The following is a 23,020-nucleotide window of genomic DNA, read 5'->3' on the forward strand; positions in this document are numbered from 1 at the left end:
GATCAGGTAATGAACACAGAATGGTTAGATTTTAGCAAGACAAAAGTTTTGTCGCCCATAGAAAGTAATGTGATATTCAAACAAATAATTAACTTAAAATACAAATATATGTTGCATATCATTGGTGAATGAAGTTGTGGTGCTATTAGAGTCATATTTAATATTTTGTGTGACTTCCAGGAGCTTGAAGGACTGCATCCATGCGCTTCAACCATGACTCATACAATTTATTAATGAAGTCATCAGGAATAGCAAAGAATGCAGTCTCACATGCCTCCCAGAGTTCATCCAGATTCTTTGGTTTTGTCTTCCAAGCTTACTCTTTCATTCTACCCCAAACATGCTCAATGATGTTCATGTCTGGTGACTGGGCTGGCCAGTCCTTGAGCACCTTGATCTTTTTTGCCTGGAGGAACTTTGTTGTAGAGATGGATGTATGAGATGGAGCACCATCCTGCTGCAGAATTTGACCACTTTTATGGGGTGATGTGATGTAAATCCATCTTCTCTCTTCACACAGGTAAAAATTCCCTCTGCTTGCTGTCTCCTGCAATATATTCAAATAGTACAACTTCCCACCTCTGCTTGCTGTCTCTTCTGCTGTAATATACTCTAATGGTAAAAATTCCCTCTGCTTGCTGTATGCTGTCTGTCATCTCCTGCTTTACCATCTAGAAACATATTTGAATTCATTGGTATAATTCATTGGTGCATTGTATTTAAAACTCACTGTTGCATATCCATGACTGGGATCAGTGTAGATCTTATCTGGTGGAAGGTGTTAAAATAGATGTTGCCAGGCTGAATGTCTTTGATCATCTAAAAAAAAACCCTGGTGTGCTGGCCCCAGCGGCCAAATTATCCTCAACTAGTTCCCACAATCCATCTCTTCTGACCCAGCAGTCTGGACTATAAATTTAGAAACATCCTAAGGGGTGCATGCAAGCGTCCCAGAAGCAAAGCGTCATGAAGCTAAGCGTTGTGATACAGCTGTTATTCCATGGCAGTTAGTCAGGGCAGGAGTCAGGTAACCCACACTCTGCACTCCCATCTATCCATGTGCTTTATTCCTATCCTCCTGTGTTCCCTTGCAATCCACTTTCACCGCCCAATCCCCCATCCGTCACGACTCATATACATCAGCTCCTCTCTCCTTCCCTCTCCCATGTACAGCTCCCATGCACTTCTCACCTTCCTGAAAAACCTCAGTCCATCTTGCCCAAACACTCTGCACAAAAAAACTTCATACAATTCCAAAAACTACTTGCTTCTTATCTTCCTACTCCTACTGATATCAGGGGACATCTCCCCCAACCCTGGTCCACCATCCACCAACCTCAACCCCTACCCGGCCTTACATCGAAACCTTAATAATCTTACTAATATTAATTGCACTCCTTCATCTCCTTCTTTTAATTGTGCCCTTTGGAATCCACGGTCTGTATGCAACAAGCTTCCTTTCCTACACAATTACTTTCTGAAAAACTCTCTGAATCTGTTGGCCCTCATGGAAACCTGGATTCAGGATTCTGACACTGTCTCTCCTGCTGCCATTTTCCATGGTGGCTTACAATTCTCACATTCCCCAAGACCCACAAACAGACATGGTGGTGGAGTCGGCATACTTCTCTCCCCACAATGCACCTTCCAGGTCATCCCCCCAGTTCAATCACTCTCATTCCCTTCTTTTGAGGTCCACACCATCAGGCTCTTTCGTCCCCTCTCCCTCAGAGTAGCGGTCATATACCGGCCCCCAGGCTCACCCACACTTCCTGGACCATTTCTCTGCCTGGCTGCCGCAATTCATGTCCTCAGAACTACCAACCCTTATCCTGGGAGACTTCAACATCCCCACTTCCACATCTGCATCCCAGCTTCTATCACTAACCACTTCTCTAGGCCTCTCACAGCTCTCAACCTCTGAAACACACAAAGACGGTAACACCCTCAACCTGGTCTTCACTTATCTCTGCTCAATCTCCTACCTAGATAACTCACCGCTTCCCCTCTCTGACCACAACATTCTCTCCTTCACACTCACAAATCCTCGCCCACCCCAGCACACTCCTACCTACCATACATTCAGAAATCTACATGCTATTAATCCTCACACACTTTCAGACTCCCTACACTCATCATTGTCCCCAATCTCCTCTTTTTCCTGTCCTGATCTGGCTGTACATCACTTCAATGACACTCTTAGAAGCACCCTGGAACAAACGTTCCTCCTGAGCAGTTGTCTTGTGGGGTTTGCCGGACCTGGGCTTGTCAAACACAGTCTCTTCAAATCTTTTTTTAATTCTTTGTACTTGACGCTGAGGCACATTAAAGGTGCCAGCCACTTCTGCAGTGGATCTGGTCTTCAGCCTCTTGATAATCCAGGCTTTGTTCGCAGGGTGGATTTTTGGCATGTTGTCAGAGCTCAAGTTGCAGTTCAAGTGAAGGTCTGGGGTGCTGGGTTTCTTTTTATACACACACAGTAATTAACCGATCATTTACTGAGAACAGGTGAGGATGTAAATTTGGATTGGGTGCATTATATGACCAGGCGACAAAACTTTTGTCTTGCCAAAATCTGGCCATTCTGTGTCCATTAACTGATCAATATTTCTGCATTGATGACAATTTATTTTATTAACCTAAACCACATTTTGGAGGGTTTCAGCTTTCAAAAGAATAATTTATACAATCAATGAATGAATTTAACGTCAGGTTATAAGCTTTTATTTACATAACATGGATAAGCGACAACTTCTGTCAGGGAGTGTACTTTGGCTATGGTCAAACGGCCATAAATTCTCTCATCCGAGAGAATCGGGCCGATTATGCTAATGACAATCTCAAACTTGATCAGAGTTTGAGCAGTGTCAGTTTACTGTGAGCCGATTCTCTCCCATGAGAGAATCGCAGCTCAGGTGTGGCAAAGACGTAGAACTTCATTTCTCCATCTTCTCCATGGTAAATCTGACTGCACTCAGATGACATCCAAGTGCAGTCTGATGTTTTACACGCACCCATAGACTTGTATGGGTGTGCACGGTCTGATTATCTGATGCACTCACAGCATGTTGAAATTTTTTTTCTCATGCTAAACCAGCATGTATCAAAAACGGCATTTTTGATCTCACTCCACAAATTCTCAATCAGATTGAAGGCTGGGGATTGGGGTGGACACTTCCTAACATCAATCTTGGTGGTCTGGAACTGGGATTTTGCCCACTTACTGGTATGTTTGGGGTCGTTGTCCTGCTGAAACACCCATTTCAAGGGCATTTTTTCTGCAGTATAAGGCAACATGACCTCTTCCAGTATAATGATATATTCAGTCTGGTCCATGGTGCCTGGTATGCAATAAATGGGCCCAACTCCACAGTATGAGAAACATCCCAAACCATTATGACTTCACCTCCATGTTTTACTGTGTACTGCGGTTTAAATTCAGTGTTGATGGGTCGTCTCACACACGGTCTGTGGCCTTTAGGTCCAATAAGAACAATCTTTCTCTCATCTGTCCACAGAATGTTGTGCCTCTTCTCTTTAGGCCAGTCAATGTGTTCTTTGGCAGACATTAACCTTTTCAACACGTCTTTTTTTTCAGCAATGGTACTTTACGAGGATTTGTTGCAAATAGTTTGGCTTCATGTAGGTGTCTTCTGATGGTTGCAGGACTAACAGGTGACTGAAAATCTTCTTTGACCTCCTGGGAGCTGATCATTGGATGCTTCATTCTTGTGATTCTATGATATATACAAATTATAGTATTTCTTTTCCTACCACGTGTTTTGAGTTTTTGTTTGTCGTTTTAAAGCAATGGAAATCTTTTTAGCTGAGCAGCCAATTATTTTCTCAACTTCTTTATATGTTTTCCCTCTCCAATCAACTTATTGATCAAAGTTCTTTATCCTTTGGTACAATGTCTGGAACAAATGATTTTACTCACTGAACAAGGGCTAAAACCAGCAGGTACATCATTTGATGCCCTCAGTCTTACAATAAGGGCCATAAATGACACCAATTTCATCACAGAAATCTACAGTACTTGAACTCTGCACTCATATTAATTAGAATACCCCCCCTTTCATTAAGGGAGTCAATTACACCCAATTAGAAGCGTGCATATCATGACTGTTGATTCTGTTTGTTGCCCATTATTTGCCTATACCTAGTCATGAATTTTTTCCCATGTTGTATGATCTTTTATAAAAAGTGACTATGAGAGACAGCTGTCTTTAATGCAGGTAACGAGTTCACTAGGTGCGTCTAACTGGTCTGTAGGAGCAAGAACTTTAATGGTTGGTAGGGGATCAAATACTTATTTCTCATTGCAAATAAATTTATATAATTTATACAATGTGATTTTCTGGACTTTATGTTTGATATTATATCTCTCATTGTTAAAATTAACCTACCCTTAAAATTATAGACTGTTCATGTCTTTGTCAGTGGGCAAACTTACAAAATCAGCAAGGGATCAAATACTTTTTTCCCCTCACTGTATTGCAATATCAAATACAACCCCTGGTCAGTGATTTCTGCTTTCTTCAAAAAAGCAACAATGTCTTTCTATTCCTGTAGAACCTCTTTCAGGGAAACCTATCAGAAAACTCTGAATCATAGACTGGATTTGGTATATAAAAAAAATTATATATATATACCGTATATACTCGAGTATAAGCCGACCTGAGTATAAGCCGAGGCACCTAATTTTACCACAAAAAACTGGGAAAACTTAATGACTTAAGTATAAGCCTAGGGTGGAAAATGCAGCATCTAACGGTAAATTTCAAAAATAAAAATAGATACCAATAAAAGTAAAATTGAGACATCAGTAGGTTAAGTGTTTTTGAATATCCATAATGAATCAGGAGCCCCATATAATGCTCCATACAGTTCATGATGGGTCCCATAAGCTGCTCCATACAAAATACGCCCTATATAATGCTCCAAAAAGTTTATGATGGGCCCCATAAGATGCTCCATACAAAAAATATGCCCCATATAATGCTGCACAAAGGTTAATAATGGCCCCATAAGATGCTCCATAGAAAATATGCTGCACAAAGGTTAAAGGGACACTGTCACCTGAATTTGGAGGGAACAATCTTCAGCCATGGAGGCGGGGTTTTGATTCACCCTTTCCTTACCCTCTGGCTGCATGCTGGCTGCAATATTGGATTGAAGTTCATTCTCTGTCCTCCATAGTACATGCCTGCGCAAGGCAAGATTGCACCTTGTGCAGGCATGTACTACGGAGGACAGAGAATGAACTTCAATCCAATATTGCAGCCAGCATGCAGCCAGCGGGTAAGGAAAGGGTGAATCAAAAACACAAAAACCCCGCCTCCATGGCTGAAGATTGTTCCCTCCAAATTCAAGTGACAGTGTCCCTTTAATAATGGCCCCATAAGATGCTCCGTAGAGACATTTGCCCAACATAATGCTGCATAAAGGTTGATTATGGCCCCATAAGATGCTCCATAGAGACATTTGCCCCATACAGTGCTGCATAAAGGTTAACCCCTTACCGGCATCGGACGTACTATACCGTCCGATGCCGGCTCCCCTGCTTTGATGCAGGGCTCCGCGGTGAGCCCGCACCAAAGCCGGGACATGTCAGCTGTTTTGAACAGCTGACATGTGCCCGCAATAGGCGCGGGCAGAATCGCGATCTGCCCGCACCTATTAACTAGTTAAATGCCGCTGTCAAACGCAGACAGCGGCATTTAACTACCGCTTCCGGCCGGGCGGCCGGAAATGACGTCATCGCCGACCCCCGTCACATGTCCGGGGGTCGGCGATGCGTCTCCATTGTAGCCATAGAGGTCCTTGAGACCTCTATGGTTACTGATTGCCCGTCGCTGTGAGCGCCACCCTGTGGTCGGCGCTCACAGCACACGTGCAATTCTGCTACATAGCAGCGATCAGCAGATCGCTGCTATGTAGCAGAGCCGATCGGCTTGTGCCTGCTTCTAGCCTCTCATGGAGGCTATTGAAGCATGGCAAAAGTTAAAAAAAAAAGTTTAAAAAAATGTGAAAAAAATAAAAAAAACATAAAAGTTTAAATCACCCCCCTTTCGCCCCAATCAAAATAAATCAATAAAAAAAATATCAAATCTACGCATATTTGGTATCGCCGCGCTCAGAATTGCCCGATCTATCAAATAAAAAAAAGTATTAACCTGATCGCTAAACAGCGTAGCGGGAAAAAAACTCGAAACGCCAGAATTACGTTTTTTTGGTCGCCGCGACATTGCATTAAAATGCAATAACGGGCGATCAAAAGAACGTATCTGCACCGAAATGCTATCATTAAAAACGTCATCTCGGCACGCAAAAAATAAGCCCTCAACCGACCCCAGATCACGAAAAATGGAGACGCTACGAGTATCGGAAAATGGCGCACTTTTTTTTTTTTTTTTAGCAAAGTTTGGAATTTTTTTTCACCACTTAGATAAAAAATAACCTAGTCATGTTTGGTGTCTATGAACTCGTAATGACCTGGAGAATCATAATGGCAGGTTAGTTTTAGCATTTAGTGAACCTAGCAAAAAAGCCAAACAAAAAACCAATGTGGGATTGCACTTTTTTTGCAATTTCACCGCACTTGGAATTTTTTTCCCGTTTTCTAGTACACGACATGTTAAAACCAATGATGTCGTTCAAAAGTACAACTCGTCCCGCAAAAAATAAGCCCTCACATGGCCAAATTGACGGAAAAATAAAAAAGTTATGGCTCTGGGAAGGAGGGGAGCGAAAAACGAACACGGAAAAACGAAAAATCCCCTGGTCATGAAGGGGTTAATAAGGGCCCCATAAGATGCTCCATAGAGACATTTGCCCCATATAATGTTGCACAAATGTTGATTATGGCCCCATAAGATGCTCCATAGAGACATTTGCCCCATGTTGTTGCTGCGTTTAAAAAAAAAAAGACATACCTCTCATCGCTCAAGCCCCCGGCACTTGTAATATTCACCTGTCCCCGTTCCACCGCCGGGCACCGCTCTGTCTTCAGCGTCCTCTGCACTGACTGTTCAGGCAGAGAGCAGCGCGCACGCTAAACACATCTTCCCTCCCTCTGACCTGAGCGTCACAGCCAGGGGATGCGGAAGACGAAGCCGCGCCCGGCGGTGGAACGGGGACAGGTGAATATCGCGCAATGCTACTCACCCTCCCCATTATACTCACCTGCTCCCGGTGCGGTCCCTGGCAGCTTCTCTGATGGGCTCTCCGGGCACTGACAGCTTCTTCCAGCGTTGAGCGGTCACTGGTACCGCTCATTAAAGTAGTGAATATGCGGCTCCACCCCTATGGGAGTGGAGTCGCGTCCATATTCATTACTGTAATCAGCGGTACCATGTGACCGCTCAAGAAAGGAAGAGCTGCCGGCCCCCGGAGACCATCGGAGATACAGGGACCGAGCCAGGAGCAGGTAAGTATGTGACAGCCGCCGCTACCCCTCCCCCCCGCCGATCCCCTGGGACAATGACTCGAGTATAAGCCGAGAGGGGCACTTTCAGCCTAAAAAAATGGGCTGAAAATCTCAGCTTATAGTCGAGTATATACGGTACTTTAAAGCGGGGGCCAGGGATAAAATGAGTAGTAGGTCCCCACCGACTACGTACTTCCCTGCTCAGCTAGATTATCAGGTCACTCCCTATACACTCAGTGAGGAGTAGAGTGGGGAGAGGTCGGTGAGGTCATACCTTAATGCTTAGTCACCCAAGTACCTCGACCCAACAAAGGTGCTCTCACCAAGTCTGTGGGTAATATCATTATTCGCCTGACATGGCAAGTCATCTGTCCTGGTTTTGCTATAATTTATAACATTTTTAGTAATGCAAGAATATAAAGCAAACTGTATCAACTGAAAAAGCTGTTTCAGCTTTGTACACTGTTTAGCAGGAAACATTAAAACACTGAAAATACAATTTACAATTTCTTTATGGAGCATTTTACTTGTTACATGTCTCCTGTGTTTCCAGGACTCTCAGTCATTTACTGCAGAGAATTCAGTAACACAGAGCTGCTTCTCTACATCGTGAATTTCCTGCGGGTACTAAACAATGTTCAGCACAAAAAAACTACTTATGGCTTAGATATGGTCTATATACCATTGCTAGAGTGTACCTGTTTCTTATTGACAGTCGTCTCTGAGCTAGTGACTATAGATTAGCTGCTTTGATATCCAACACACTGAACAAACAAGCATGAGGGATTTCTGTTCTCCTGTCTCCTTTAGTCCATATTCAAAGGCAGCAGACATTAGGACATTAAGCTACGTTCACATTTGCGTTGTTGGGCGCAGCGTCGTCGACAGATACCGACGCATGTCATGTGCCCCTATCTTTAACATGGGGGCCGAATTGACATGCGCCGGTATGCATTGCAATGCGTTTTACGACGCATAAGTCATTTTGACGCACAAGACAGGGCGCAGACATCGCTTGTAGCGTTTTCCCTGCGCCGAATTTCCTGATCTTTACTATCTTATGACAACGCATGCGTCACAAAACGCTGCGTTATGTATATGCGTTGTGGGTTGCGTCGCCGACGCTGCAACCAACAACGCAAATGTGAACGTAGCCTTAGACAGCAAGGGAATATTTCATACAACAGTACTGAGATGTGTAACCGTGAATCCAGCACTGCAGTGAGATAAAACACCAATTAAAAAGCAGCAGCATCTCCTCTCTGAATCTTTTTAGCTCACTCTCCATTCCCTCCTGCTCTCCATTTACCTCTTCATAGACTTAAAAAGGCAGCTGTAATCTAGTCTGATTACTTACTAATCCCGCCCCTTGCACAGTACATCTGTGCCCACATCATCTCACATAATCCTGCCCCCACCCCATTACCACACACAATCCCGCCTCACCACATTACCACACACAATCCGCACCACACCACACATAATCCCGCCCCCCGCCCCATTACCACACATAATCCCGCCCCCCACACCATTACCACACATAATCCCGCCCTCCACCCCATTACCACACATAATCCCGTCTCCCACCACATCACCACACATAATCCCGTCTCCCACCACATCACCACACATAATCCCGTCTCCCACCACATCACCACACATAATCCAGCCCCCCCACCACATCACCACACAATCTCGCCCCCCACATTACCACACATAATCCCGCCTGCCCACCACATCACCACACATAATCCCGCCCCCCACCCCATTACCACACATAATCCCGCCCCCCACCCCATTACCACACATAATCAGGCCCCCCACATTACCACACGAGGCTCCGTCCCCACACATTACCACACGAGGCTCCGTCCCCGCACATTACCACACGAGGCTCCGTCCCCGCACATTACCACACGAGGCTCCGTCCCCGCACATTACCACACGAGGCTCCGTCCCCGCACATTACCACACGAGGCTCCGTCCCCGCACATTACCACACGAGGCTCCGTCCCCGCACATTACCACACGAGGCTCCGTCCCCGTACATTACCACACGAGGCTCCGTCCTCACACATGTGATTGTGTTTACAGAGAAATTTTTACTTAATTTATGTTTGCGTTATGAAATTTGTTTAGATGCTGGAATGAATAAAAAACGCACATCTTACTGAATCCAGTTTGTTTTTGATTTTACACTGTGAATAAAATGTATTAGTATTATTCAAATTTATGATTATTGTTATTAACTTCATTTTAAGTTAATTTACCACCTGCGTAAGCGCTATTGAATGTTGTCATTATTTACTTTAATCACCAGCAGCATTAATTAGATAGCAATGAGCGTGCCGAGCGTTAGCTGGCTGGAAACAGCTAGTAAATTATATTATCACAAGTCACACAATTTACCAGTTGTTGCAGTAAATTCTAAGAAAACCAACAGACTCCACATTTATGATTTGCATGTATTTTTTTTAAATCTGTGTATTAGAATAATCAATTGAAAGGTGATGTGATCAAAATAATAGCAGTGTGAAGTTCTATTAGTGAGGTCAATCCTTCTGTGAAAAAAACAGGTGTGAATCAGGTGGCCCTTATTTAATGGTGAAGCCAGGACATGTTGTACATGCATTTCTCCATGAAAGCCTGAGAAATATGGGTCGTTCCAGACATTGTCCAGAAGAACAGTGTACTTTGATTAAAAAAGTTAATTGGAGAGGGTGAAACTTAAAAAGAAGTGCAGACAATGATCGGCTGTTCAGCTAAAATTATCTGCAATGCTTTAAAATGGAAAGCCAAACCAGAGAGAAGTGGAAGAAAATGGAAGACTGGCATTCTAATGGATGGAAGAAAAGCTGTTAGCAAGAAGTCCCCAAAAAGTAGGACTGTTAAAAAAAAAGACATGTACTGAAGTGGATACAATTTGCCAAAGAAGACATCAACTGGCCTAAAGAAAAATGGAGAAACATTTTGTGAACTGATGAAAGTAAAATTGTTCTTTTTGGGCCCAAGGAAGGGTTCGTCAGACGACCCCCAAACTCTGCATTCAAGCCACAGTACACTCTAAAGACAGTGAAGCACGGTGGTGGAAGCATCATGATATGGGCATGTTTCTCTAAGGCTACGTTCACATTAGCGTTACGCTAATGTGCGTCGCTGTTGCGTCGGCGACGCGCCCCTATGTTTAACATAGGGGACGCGTGCGTTGTTTTGGTGGCGTTTTTCGCCACGTGCGTCGTTTCCGACGCTAGCGTCGGACGCAAGAAAATGCTACATGTAGCATTTTCTGTGCGTCCGATTTTCGTCAAAAACGACGCACGCGTCGCAAAACGCGTGCGTTTTTGCGCGCGTTTGCATGCGTTTTTCCGTGCGTCGCCGACGCAACGGCGACGCGACGCTAATGTGAACGTAGACTTACTATGGTGCCGGACCTATTTACCGCATACTGGGGATCATAGACCAGTTTGCAATACTTGAAGAGGTCATGCTGCCTTACACTGAAGAGGATGTGCCCTTGAAATGTGGTATTCAACAAGACAACGACCCTAAACACACCAGTAAACGAGCAAAATCTTGGTTCCAGTCCAACAAAATTGAGGTTATGGAGTGGCCTGCCCAATTCCCGGACCTTGATCTGATAGAACACTTCTGGGATCATATCAAAAATGCAGTTTCTGATTCAAAGCCAACAAATGGTAAAACATTGAGAGATGTAGTCAAAGCATCCTGGACTAGAATAACAGTTGACCGCTGCCAGAAGCTGGTTGACTCCCTACACTAAGTTATTAGGACTCATTCACACCTCTGATTTTTTCATGTACGATAAAAACAAACTAATAATTCCGATCTGACTTTGATCAGAGTGTAGTCCGAGTGTCATCAGTTTTTCTTGTGTGTGGAAAGCTAAAAAATAATAAACATTACCCTGTCTTCTCCATTCTGACAGTCCATGGAAATCGAAATCCACTCAGATGTCATCAGAGTGTGGCTTTATTTTTTCATGGACCCAGTGACTTACGCTGCCGATTTTGATCTGACACTTGGATGAAAATTGGACATGTCTTCGCGATCATCCACAGACTGAGAGGATCAATCACAGACATGTGAGTGGCCCTATAGATTATCACAGCTGTGAGTGCTATGCATGAAAAACACGGATATCACTCCTACGTGAAAATTGGACATCTAAATGAGCTATAGGGAGAAAGCTTTCTAACACCACAGAGAATTACACATGAGGATATACAGTACAGACCAAAAATTTGGACACCCCTCATTTAAAGATTTTTCTGTATTTTCATGACTATGAAAATTGTACATTCACACTGAAGGCATCAAAACTATGAATCAACACATGTGGAATTACATACTTAACAAAAAAGTGTGAAACAACTGAAATTATGTCTTATATTCTAGGTTCTTCAAAGTAGCCACCTTTTGCTTTAATGACTGCTTTGCACACTCTTGGCATTCTCTTGATGAGCTTCAAGAGGTAGTCACCGGGAATGGTCTTCCAACAATCTTGAAGGAGTTCCCAGAGATGCTTAGCACTTGTTGGTCCTTTTGCCTTCACTCTGCGGTCCAGCTCACCCCAAACCATCTCGATTGGGTTCAGATCTGGTGACTGTGGAGGCCAGGTCATCTGGCGTAGCACCCCATCACTCTCCTTCTTGGTCAAATAGCCCTTACACAGCCTGGAGGTGTGTTTGGGATCATTGTCCTGTTGAAAAAAAAAAATGATGGTCCAACTAAATACAAACCGGATGGAATAGCATTCTGCTGCGGTAACCATGCTGGTTCAGTATGCCTTCAATTTTGAATAAATCCCCAACAGTGTCACCAGCAAAGCACCCCCACACCATCACACCTCCTCCTCCATGCTTCACGGTGGGAACCAGGCATGTAGAGTCCATCCGTTCACCTTTTCTGCGTCGCACAAAGACACGGTGGTTGGAACCAAAGATCTCAAATTTGGACTCATCAGATCAAAGCACAGATTTCCACTGGTCTAATGTCCATTCCTTTTATTCTTTAGCCCAAACAAGTCTCTTCTGCTTGTTGCCTGTCCTTAGCAGTGGTTTCCTAGCAGCTATTTTACCATGAAGGCCTGCTGCACAAAGTCTCCTCTTAACAGTTGTTGTAGAGATGTGTCTGCTGCTAGAACTTTGTGTGACATTGACCTGGTCTCTAATCTGAGCTGCTGCTAACCTGCGATTTCTGAGGCTGGTGACTCGGATAAACTTATCCTCAGAAGCAGAGGTGACTCTTGGTCTTCCTTTCCTGAGGTGGTCCTCATGCAAGCCAGTTTCTTTGTAGCGCTTGATGGTTTTTGCCACTTCACTTGGGGACACTTTCAAAGTTTTCCCAATTTTTCAAAATGACTGACCTTCATTTCTTAAAGTAATCACGGCCACTCGTTTTTCTTTACTTAGAATTTGTATTATGGCAAGAAAAAAGCAGCTAACATTCTATTCAGTAGGATTATCAGCTGCGTATCCACCAGACTTCTGCACAACACAACTGATGGTCCCAACACCATTTATAAGGCAAGAAATCCCACTTATTAAACCTGACAGGGCACACCTGTGAAGTGAAAACCATTCCCGGTGACAACCTCTTGAAGCTCTTCAAGAGAATGCCAAGAGTGTGCAAAGCAGTCATCAAAGGAAAAGGTGGCTACTTTGAAGAACCTAGAACATAAGACATAATTTCAGTTGTTTCACACTTTTTTGTTAAGTATATAATTCCACATGTGTTAATTCATAGTTTTGATGCCTTCAGTGTGAATGTGCAATTTTCATAGTCATGAAAATATAGAAAAATCTTTAAATGAGAAGGTGTGTCCAAACTTTTGGTCTGTACTGTATATCCATAGATTTCTTTCAAAGAAGTTTTCTCATCAAACACACTCCTTTTCAAAATGCAGCTGATCACCCCTGGTCCTACAACAGGTGATTTTGAAGGTGACATCTGGGTCCATGAAGGGATTTTCCCTACAGCCGACCCCCAAATTACCGTAGTGGCTGTATATGTAATACAATCACAGCTCGAGTCTGCCAGAAGAACCACTTGAACAGAGCTGCTCCTCATTCGGCTCCCACAGGGTGTCCCAAGGAGGGTAAATTTCCTTATGATGCCTTTTTGCCCTAATATGGACAGAGTCATAATAATTGTTATAGTGTAACAGATTGTATCGCTGTATTTTTTTTCCCAGGTTAGTATATATTCTGATCTTGCCGCATCTACGTGAAGCAGATTTACATCGGACTGCCAGAAGATAATTAGGCTATGTGCACACGTTGCGGATTTGCCTTATGAATTTCCGGTGCAGATTCTGCATCTCCTGGCAGAAAACGCACCTGCGGATTTGTTGTGTTCTTTGGGCGGATCCGCAGCGTTTTTTGTGTGGTTTTTTTTTGCGGATTTGCTGCGTTTTTTACCCCTGCGGATTTCTATAATGGAATGGGTACAAAAACGCTGCAGATTCTCAAAAAAGAAGTGACATGCTACTTCTTTTAAACCGCAGCATTTGCGCAGCGGATTTTCCGCAAAGTGTGCAATACTTTTTTTTTTCTCATTGATTTACATTGTACTGTAACTCAATTGCGGATCTGCAGCATTTCTGCACCACAAAAAATGCTGCGGATCCGCAGAAAATCCGCAACGTGTACACATAGCCTTATAGACAACCATTACTGTACATTTCTGTCATGTGTGGAAGGAAATATAGTATGGAAAAATCCATTTATATCTGAATTGTAAATGTTCTACTGCCAAATGAAAGGGAAATATTTATTAAATACACTTTTTGGTCAGAATCCTAAATCATTGAAAATAAAAATAAATGAAATGCATTACCGTCCAGGGCACTGGTAAGGATGTGGAAGGCAGCGATCAACTCCATGTTTGATTGTTTGGTTAGCTTCTCATTTTGCAGGTCGTATCCTACAAGGGACAGCATGTTTTCTACATGTTCTTTCTGAGACAACGTTAGTTCCTTGAGAAACGTGAACCCCGGCGTAGCTCCTAAACAGATCTCTTCAACCTAGAAGACAAGACCATCATGTACCAATGATTAATCAGCGGAGAGCGGCCGCACGTCTGATCTGTGTGCACACATCGCTCCCTGCTTAGCAGAGCACACTGGAGAAAAATGAGCTGTATTTAAACAGTACAAAGGCAATGATGCAAATGGAAAAACAAGCAAGTTAATTATGCCCCTCAGCAAGATGTATGCTGCTGCCTCTATAAAGCAATATCCTGCTTTTGGCTTAGCGATGAATTTTGGCCTCGCAATCTGATTTACAACTGCAATATAATGTACAACATAATATTTGCCATCAGTACTCGAATTCTGAATTTACTGGATGCTATTAACGAACATAACAAATTAAGCTCTATTCATGCTGGAGTCACGGCTACTGGTTTCACAGGATGACGGCCTATTATTATCCGGAATGCTTCCTGTGTAGCCTTAAAGGGATAGTCCAGCCCCGCTCTCTTCTGGATCAGGAGGTGAGATGTGCATGGCATCTACACGATACCTGCTAGGATGAGCGCTTGACTGGTAGGTATCTGTTGGCACAGCGTCATCAGTGCTGCAGACTAGTCCTTCAAAGGGAATCTGTCAGTAGGATCAGCCATCTATATAGCCAAATAGGTAATACAAATTGAATAAAATGATTCCTTGATATCTGGAATCCGATGTCTTATTCCAGAGAAATCCACTTTATATTAATATGCAAATGAGCTGCTAAGATTTATGGGCCGGACAGAGATCTCCCCGAGAATCTGCCTCCAGAGCTTATTTTAAATGAAAGGAGGCATTACCAGTGTGAGACATGTAATGACTGACAGTCTGCTCTCCTGATATACATGTCTCACACTGGTAATGCCTCCTCTAATTTAAAATAAGCTCTGGAGGCAGATTCTAAGGGAGATATGTGTAGAAAAATGTGCATTTCTCTGACATAAGACTTCAGATATTAAGGTATCATTTTATTCAACCTTCTATGACCTACATGCCCATATAAACAGCTTAGGAGGGTTGATCCTACTGACAGATGCCCTTTATAGGGAATGTGTTATCAGTAAATAACCTAATCAGGCTTACAGTGGGGCAAAAAAGTATTTAGTCAGTCAGCAATAGTGCAAGTTCCACCACTTAAAAAGATGAGAGGCGTCTGTAATTTACATCATAGGTAGACCTCAACTATGGGAGACAAACTGAGAAAAAAAATCCAGAAAATCACATTGTCTGTTTTTTTAACATTTTATTTGCATATTATGGTGGAAAATAAGTATTTGGTCAGAAACAAACAATCAAGATTTCTGGCTCTCACAGACCTGTAACTTCTTCTTTAAGAGTCTCCTCTTTCCTCCACTCATTACTTGTAGTAATGGCACCTGTTTAAACTTGTTATCAGTATAAAAAGACAGCTGTGCACACCCTCAAACAGTCTGACTCCAAACTCCACTGTGGTGAAGACCAAAGAGCTGTCAAAGGACACCAGAAACAAAATTGTAGCCCTGCACCAGGCTGGGAAGACTGAATCTGCAATAGCCAACCAGCTTGGAGTGAAGAAATCAACAGTGGGAGCAATAATTAGAAAATGGAAGACATACAAGACCACTGATAATCTCCCTCGATCTGGGGCTCCACGCAAAATCCCACCCCGTGGGGTCAGAATGATCACAAGAACGGTGAGCAAAAATCCCAGAACCACGCGGGGGGACCTAGTGAATGAACTGCAGAGAGCTGGGACCAATGTAACAAGGCCTACCATAAGTAACACACTACGCCACCATGGACTCAGATCCTGCAGTGCCAGACGTGTCCCACTGCTTAAGCCAGTACATGTCCGGGCCCGTCTGAAGTTTGCTAGAGAGCATTTGGATGATCCAGAGGAGTTTTGGGAGAATGTCCTATGGTCTGATGAAACCAAACTGGAACTGTTTGGTAGAAACACAACTTGTCGTGTTTGGAGGAAAAAGAATACTGAGTTGCATCCATCAAACACCATACCTACTGTAAAGCATGGTGGTGGAAACATCATGCTTTGGGGCTGTTTCTCTGCAAAGGGGCCAGGACGACTGATCCAGGTACATGAAAGAATGAATGGGGCCATGTATCGTGAGATTTTGAGTGCAAACCTCCTTCCATCAGCAAGGGCATTGAAGATGAAACGTGGTTGGGTCTTTCAACATGACGATGATCCAAAGCACACCGCCAGGGCAACGAAGGAGTGGCTTCGTAAGAAGCATTTCAAGGTCCTGGAGTGGCCTAGCCAGTCTCCAGATCTCAACCCTATAGAAAACCTTTGGAGGGAGTTGAAAGTCCGTGTTGCCAAGCGAAAAGCCAAAAACATCACTGCTCTAGAGGAGATCTGCATGGAGGAATGGGCCAACATACCAACAACAGTGTGTGGCAACCTTGTGAAGACTTACAGAAAACGTTTGACCTCTGTCATTGCCAACAAAGGATATATTACAAAGTATTGAGATGAAATTTTGTTTCTGACCAAATACTTATTTTCCACCATAATATGCAAATAAAATGTTAAAAAAACAGACAATGTGATTTTCTGGATTTTTTTTTCTCAGTTTGTCTCCCATAGTTGAGGTCTACCTATGATGTAAATTACAGACGCCTCTCATCTTTTTAAGTGGTGGAACTTGCACTATTGCTGACTGACTAAATACTTTTTTGCCCCACTGTATATGTTAAATCTATTTTTACAACAATCTGTTTCTTTTTTTTTTTTTCAAAACAACAGAAAACTTGCAAATTTCACAATGTTAACTTCGCGGTACAGTAAGTAGATTTATAATTCCTGTTTTGTACAGATATCTTTTCAGCAGTCGCATTATCATGAGTCAGGTTAACTATAACAGCTATCAATACTACATACAGTAGAGAACACAGATTTCACAATAGGTGCTGTCAGAGCTCACCTCCGCTCCTCCTTTCATAGTTCATACCTAGAGGTCTGTAAAATGCAAGAACCAGACTATTGCTGCCTATGTCCACGTGGCTGCTGTTCAGAGCAGGAAGTATGAGTATAGGGTTAGGCCTCGTGGAAAGTGTGAAAATAGGTGGATTTCTGATTTCTTTTTTAAATATAGTGATATAGAAAATAAAAAAAGTAAATTAAGAAAATAAAATGTAACATAAGAGCCCAATTTAAACAAAAGATCATTTTCTGATGACAAATTCTGACTATAATTTTAACTGAAAGATATATCTGAAACATCCATGGACATTGCTTTGAATGCCGTCACGTACATGCAGGCTAATGTATGACAATGTAAGGAGTTACACATTTAGCTAAACAAGACAAGAGCTCTGATAACACTCGGAGTGCATTCTTGTGTTATAATGCAGATTTGCAAAACCATGACAAAAATCGTGATTTAACTCATATGTTTGAAATGGTTGAATAAAGCTCTTTTCCATATCACATTTTTCATTTCCCGAGGAGTGATACACTGGGTATCCCTTATGTATATCTCAGAGAAAAGCGTCCAACATAGGCCACTGAGTTCACTCGCATGCAACAGCCATTGTATCTTATTATACACTCCCTGACACAAGTTATGTCTCTTATCCATGTTATGTAACTAAAAGCTTATAACCTGACATTAAATTCATCCATTGGTTGTATAAATTATTCTTTTGAAAGCTGAAACCCTCCGAAATGTGGTTTAGGTTAAGAAAATAAATTGTCATCAATGCAGAAATATTGATCAGTTAATGGACACAGCATGGTCAGATTTTGGCAAGACAAAAGTTTTGTCAACTGGTCATATAATGCACCCAATCCTAGTTTACATCCTCACCTGCGCTCAGTAAATGATCGGTTAATTGGTGTGTGTGTATAAAAAGAAACCCAGCACCCCAAACCTTTAGTTGAACTGCAACTTGAGCTCTGACAACATGCCAAAAATCCACCCTGCGAACAAAGCCTGGATTATCAAGAGGCTGAAGACCAGATCCACTGCAGAGCTGGCTGGCACCTTTAACCTTCGTCCGGCTGAGTAGGTACAATTGTAACTATTCCGTTTTAAAATTGCAATACCTTTTTTTTTCGAAAAGCCGTAGAGGGCTGAAATTTCGTGACATCTCTGCAGTTTTAGTCCAGAATATATTGGCCAAATTTCAATAAAATATATATGAAGGTACAATTGTACCTCTGCAGCCTGTTAACGTTGCAAAATTATGCAGCCTGACGAAGGTTAATGTGTCTTAGCATCAAGTGCAAAGAATTAAAAAAGATTTGAAGAGACTGGAAATGTGTTTGACAAGCCCAGGTTCGGCAGACCTCGCAAGACAACTGCTCAGGAGGAACGTTTGTTGGTTAGAAAATCCAAAGCAAGCCCCTCTTCCACTGCAGCAGAGCTCCAACAGGCCTGGTCACCTCAAGTCCTTGTGTCAGCTAGTACAGTTTGTAGGATTCTGTCTCAAAATGGCCTCCATGGTCAAATCAGTGCCCAGAAGCCAGCACTAAACAAAAGGCAAATAAAAAAACCGTGTGGCATTTGCAAAGTCCCACAGCCTGCTAAATAGATGGATGCTGGAAAAGTGGCAGAAGGTGGATTTCTCTCATGAATCTTCAGTAGAATTACATCACAGCAGCCGCAAATACTGCAGGAGACCTACTGGAGCCCGTATGGATCCAAAATACACCCAGAAAACAGTTACCGTATTTTTCGGACTATATCACGCACCGGACCATAAGACGCACCCCAAATTTAGGGTGAAAATTGCAGAAAAAAAGATTTTTTTATAAGATGGGGGTCAGTATTATTGTCTGAATTTACAGTATCTTACCTGAGGGCTGGCGGTGGCAGAGCAGGGTCACAGGAGGCATGGTGTCGGCAGAGGTGCGGTGATGCGGTGGGCGATATGGCGTGCACCTGAGCAGTGTTCCTTTCTGTTTAGCTGGGCGACGCCACGTCCTGATGTCCATGGGGGGTTGCAGCAGTGCTGTGGCAGAGGTGCAGGGATGATGGGGCGCAGTGAGCGGTAAGGCGTGAGCATGGTCCCTTCCAAAGGTGAAGTGACGCAAGGTATCCAAGGTAAGCAGCAGAGCCAGGTGAATCATGGCTTTATCGGTGGCGGCGGCCATCTTCCTGAGGCCGAGTTTGCAGATTTAGATCTCGGCTTTTGGAAAATGGCCGCCGCAATCTCCATCTGTTCACGAGCTGCCTCCCGCGGCCATTTTTATGAATCCCCGGGAAGCAGAGCACTCCATCTGCGCACGCGCGGCCTCAGGAAGATGGCCGCCGCCACCGATAAAGCCATGATTCACCCGACTCTGCTGCTTACCTTGGATACCGAGCCGCTGCGTCACCTCACCTGTGGAAGGGACCCCACTCACTGCGCCTCATCATCCCTGCAACTCTGCCGCCACCGCACCTCTGCCACCGCCACACCACTGCCGGTAAGCCTGCATTCCAACTATAAGACGCACCCCTCCATTTTCCTCACATTTTTAGGGGGGAAAAAGTGCGTCTTATAGTCCAAAAAATACGGTAAATTAGGTGGTGGAAAGATCATGATCTGGGGTTACATTCAGTATAGGGGTGTGCGAAACATTTGCAAGGTGGAAGGCAATATCAATAACCAAAAATATCAAGAAGTATTAGCTCCATCTCATACATCCATCTCTACAACAAAGTTCCTCCAAGCAAAAAAGATCAACGTGCTCAAGGACTGGCCAGCCAGTCACCAGACATGAACATCATTGAGCATATTTGGGGTAGGATGAAAGAGGAAGCTTGGAAGACAAAACCAAAGAATCTGGATGAACTATGGGAGGCATGCAAGACTGCATTCTTTGCTATTCCTGATGACTTCACTAATAAATTGTATGAATCGTTGTTGAAGCGAATGGATGCAGTCCTTCAAGCTCATGGAAGTCCCACAAAATATTAAATATGACTCTAATAGTACCACAACTTCATTCACCAATGTTATGCAACACATATTTGTATTTTAAGTTAATTATTTGTTTGAATATCACATTACTTTCTGTGGGTGACAAAACTTTTGTCTTGCCAAAATCTAACCATTCTGTGTTCATTAACTGATCAATATTTCTGCATTGATGCCAATTTATTTTCTTAACCTAAACCACATTTCGGAGGGTTTCAGCTTTCCAAAGAATAATTTATACAACCAATGGATGAATTTAACTTCAGGTCATAAGCTTTTATTTACATAACATGGATAAGCAACAACTTCTGAGTGTAGAAAAAAGTGGTATACTTTATTTTTTACCATGTCCTTTTATAAAGGAAACCAGAATTGACAATTCTTTCCTATATATTAAAAAATCACAGGCATCCAAACTCATAGTGACCTATGAGTTTTTTAGGGCATACGGTGGGTCCATTGTAGACTTTGGACGTGTAAGGAATGAATGTAGGGAGATTTCCCAATGCACACAACAAACGAGATGTGGCTTAAAAAGACCACTACCCATTAGACAAAAGCCGCCTGAACCTGCTGATATTGGTGGGACCGGCTGATAGTCTAATGTGAATGCGGACCTCCCGACTTTTCCCAGACAGATGATATCAGGGGATTGAAGGATTTGTCCTTCTGAATTTCACCGGCCGATCCTTTTCTTCTTCCTGGAGATGAGCCACTTCCAGTGGAGTCTGACCGTCTCTCATGGAGAACCACGAGAGCTCATCTGTGCTGGGTGCTCTATTGTATAGGTACAATAAGGTACAATGGTGTGCACTCAGTCAATTTAAGAGGTGAGGTGCAGGTGTCATGGACTGAAAAAGTCCCAATACAAGAAATATTTAGAAGACAACGCACACTCTAATTGATACTTATGCAAAATAGTGCAAATATATTAAATACAACTACACATTAGTGACACATGGGAGAAATATACAATTCTAGGATAAGCAACCACTTGTAGTAACAATTGACGTTTCGGCTCTCCTGAGCCTTAATCATAATATCGCTAAAAAAAAACCACAAAAACATAACGAGGGTAAATAAACACAACAACAAATATGTACATATATGCAGCATCTGTGCATGATATAACAATAAACATTACGCCAAGGTACAAAAGGAATGGCAAGCAACTAAATAGATTTCCAAGCACCAAGGATGCACCGAAGTGAATAAGTCATCCGTTCTTCATTTGTATTCTATATTGGCACACCTTGCTTATATTTACCTCCTGTCAATCCTTTGCAGCACCACCTATACCTTTAAGCGAGGAATTCGCTATGTCTACCTATCATTGCTTTACCAAGGTAACGAGTGCCTACTGTCCTGCTCCTCTTCTCCTCTTGGTCTTAACCTTTTTGACCTCTTGACCACCTATGGTATCCACGTCTGACATAGCTTTAGGAATTTTATTCACTTCGGTGCATCCTTTAGTGCTTGGAAATCTATTTAGTTGCTTGCCATTACTTTTGTACCTTAGCGTAATGTTTATTGTTACATCATGCACGGATATGTACATATTTTTTGTTGTGTTTATTTACCCTTGTTATGTTTTTGTGCTTTTTTAGCGATATTATGATTAAGGCTCAGGAGAGCCGAAACGTCAATTGTTACTACAAGTGGTCGCTTATCCCAGAATTGTATATTGCTCCCATGTGTCACTAATGTGTAGTTGTATTTAATAAATTAGCACTATTTTGCTATTGTATAGCGACCGCTAATGTGTATGGGGGCATTAAGTCCCTGGTTTATTATTCAGCCTTGATGTATCATGCACACAGTCCGCTGACCTTACCACAGCCTGGATTTCAGCGACTATTTGCCCATCATCTAATATTTCACACAGCAGATTATACAGCTCTTCACGCTGGGAATCAGGAAGCTCTTGTAATAAAGCAAAGCGCTTTGTAAGCTCCAATATGTCTTTAAAGAGAAAAAAGGGAGAAAAAAAAAACAAATCAATGTGCCTTTTATGCTACCATGAAGCACTTCTATGACACAAGCATAGTATATCTCACACAACAGGCTCTTAGAAGATGAGAACCGTTTCATGAATTTGTTCTTGCGGTCCGACAGTGTAATTTGTTCCAGTTGCACATTTTGCTAGTGTTGCTTTCCCCACATGGCTCAATTCTGTGCATTAATGCAGAACACACTGTAGCAGTAAGTGGCGCTATCTCTATCCGGAGTTGCTGCGGGTTTGATGCTATGTACTTGTGTAGCATCAAATCCGCAGCGGCCAGATATGACAGCATAGTGGATATGACTCCACTATGCGTGCATGTGTCCCTGCGGATCACCCGCTGAAGCTGACATGTGGCGCGTCTTTCCAGACTGCAGCATATCAATTTCTCTTGTGGAGGCGCTAGTCTTCGCAAGAGAAATTTCCCCAATACAATTGAACGTGGTGAAGCCGTGTGGTTCCTGATCACATGCAGACTCACCTGAGTTCTATAGACGGCAGTGCTTTGGACGCATCGAACATGCTCTGCATCTAAAGCGCTGCTAGTTCCGGATCGTGGGCATCCGGCCTTACAGTCCTAGCCAAAATTGTTAACACCCTTGAAATTGAAGAAAGTATTTCCCTCAGAAAATTATTGCAATTACACATG

The 23,020-nt window shown here is 42.9% G+C and overlaps 1 protein-coding gene across 2 annotated transcripts in view; it reads right to left on the reverse strand.

Moving 5' to 3' along the window:
* GSDME (gasdermin E) overlaps positions 1-23,020 on the reverse strand; it is a 138,228-nt gene that overhangs the window by 15,074 nt on the left and 100,134 nt on the right. For both annotated transcript variants that reach the window (XM_069729871.1, XM_069729872.1), the window contains exons 7-8: positions 22,204-22,331; positions 14,291-14,477 (exon numbers count right to left, since the gene is read on the reverse strand). In XM_069729871.1, the coding sequence (XP_069585972.1) occupies positions 14,291-14,477; positions 22,204-22,331 (315 nt within the window). The remainder of the gene's footprint in view (positions 1-14,290; positions 14,478-22,203; positions 22,332-23,020) is intronic.

This window comes from Ranitomeya imitator, chromosome 6 (assembly GCF_032444005.1).
Source record: "Ranitomeya imitator isolate aRanImi1 chromosome 6, aRanImi1.pri, whole genome shotgun sequence".
Lineage (NCBI taxonomy): Eukaryota > Metazoa > Chordata > Amphibia > Anura > Dendrobatidae > Ranitomeya > Ranitomeya imitator.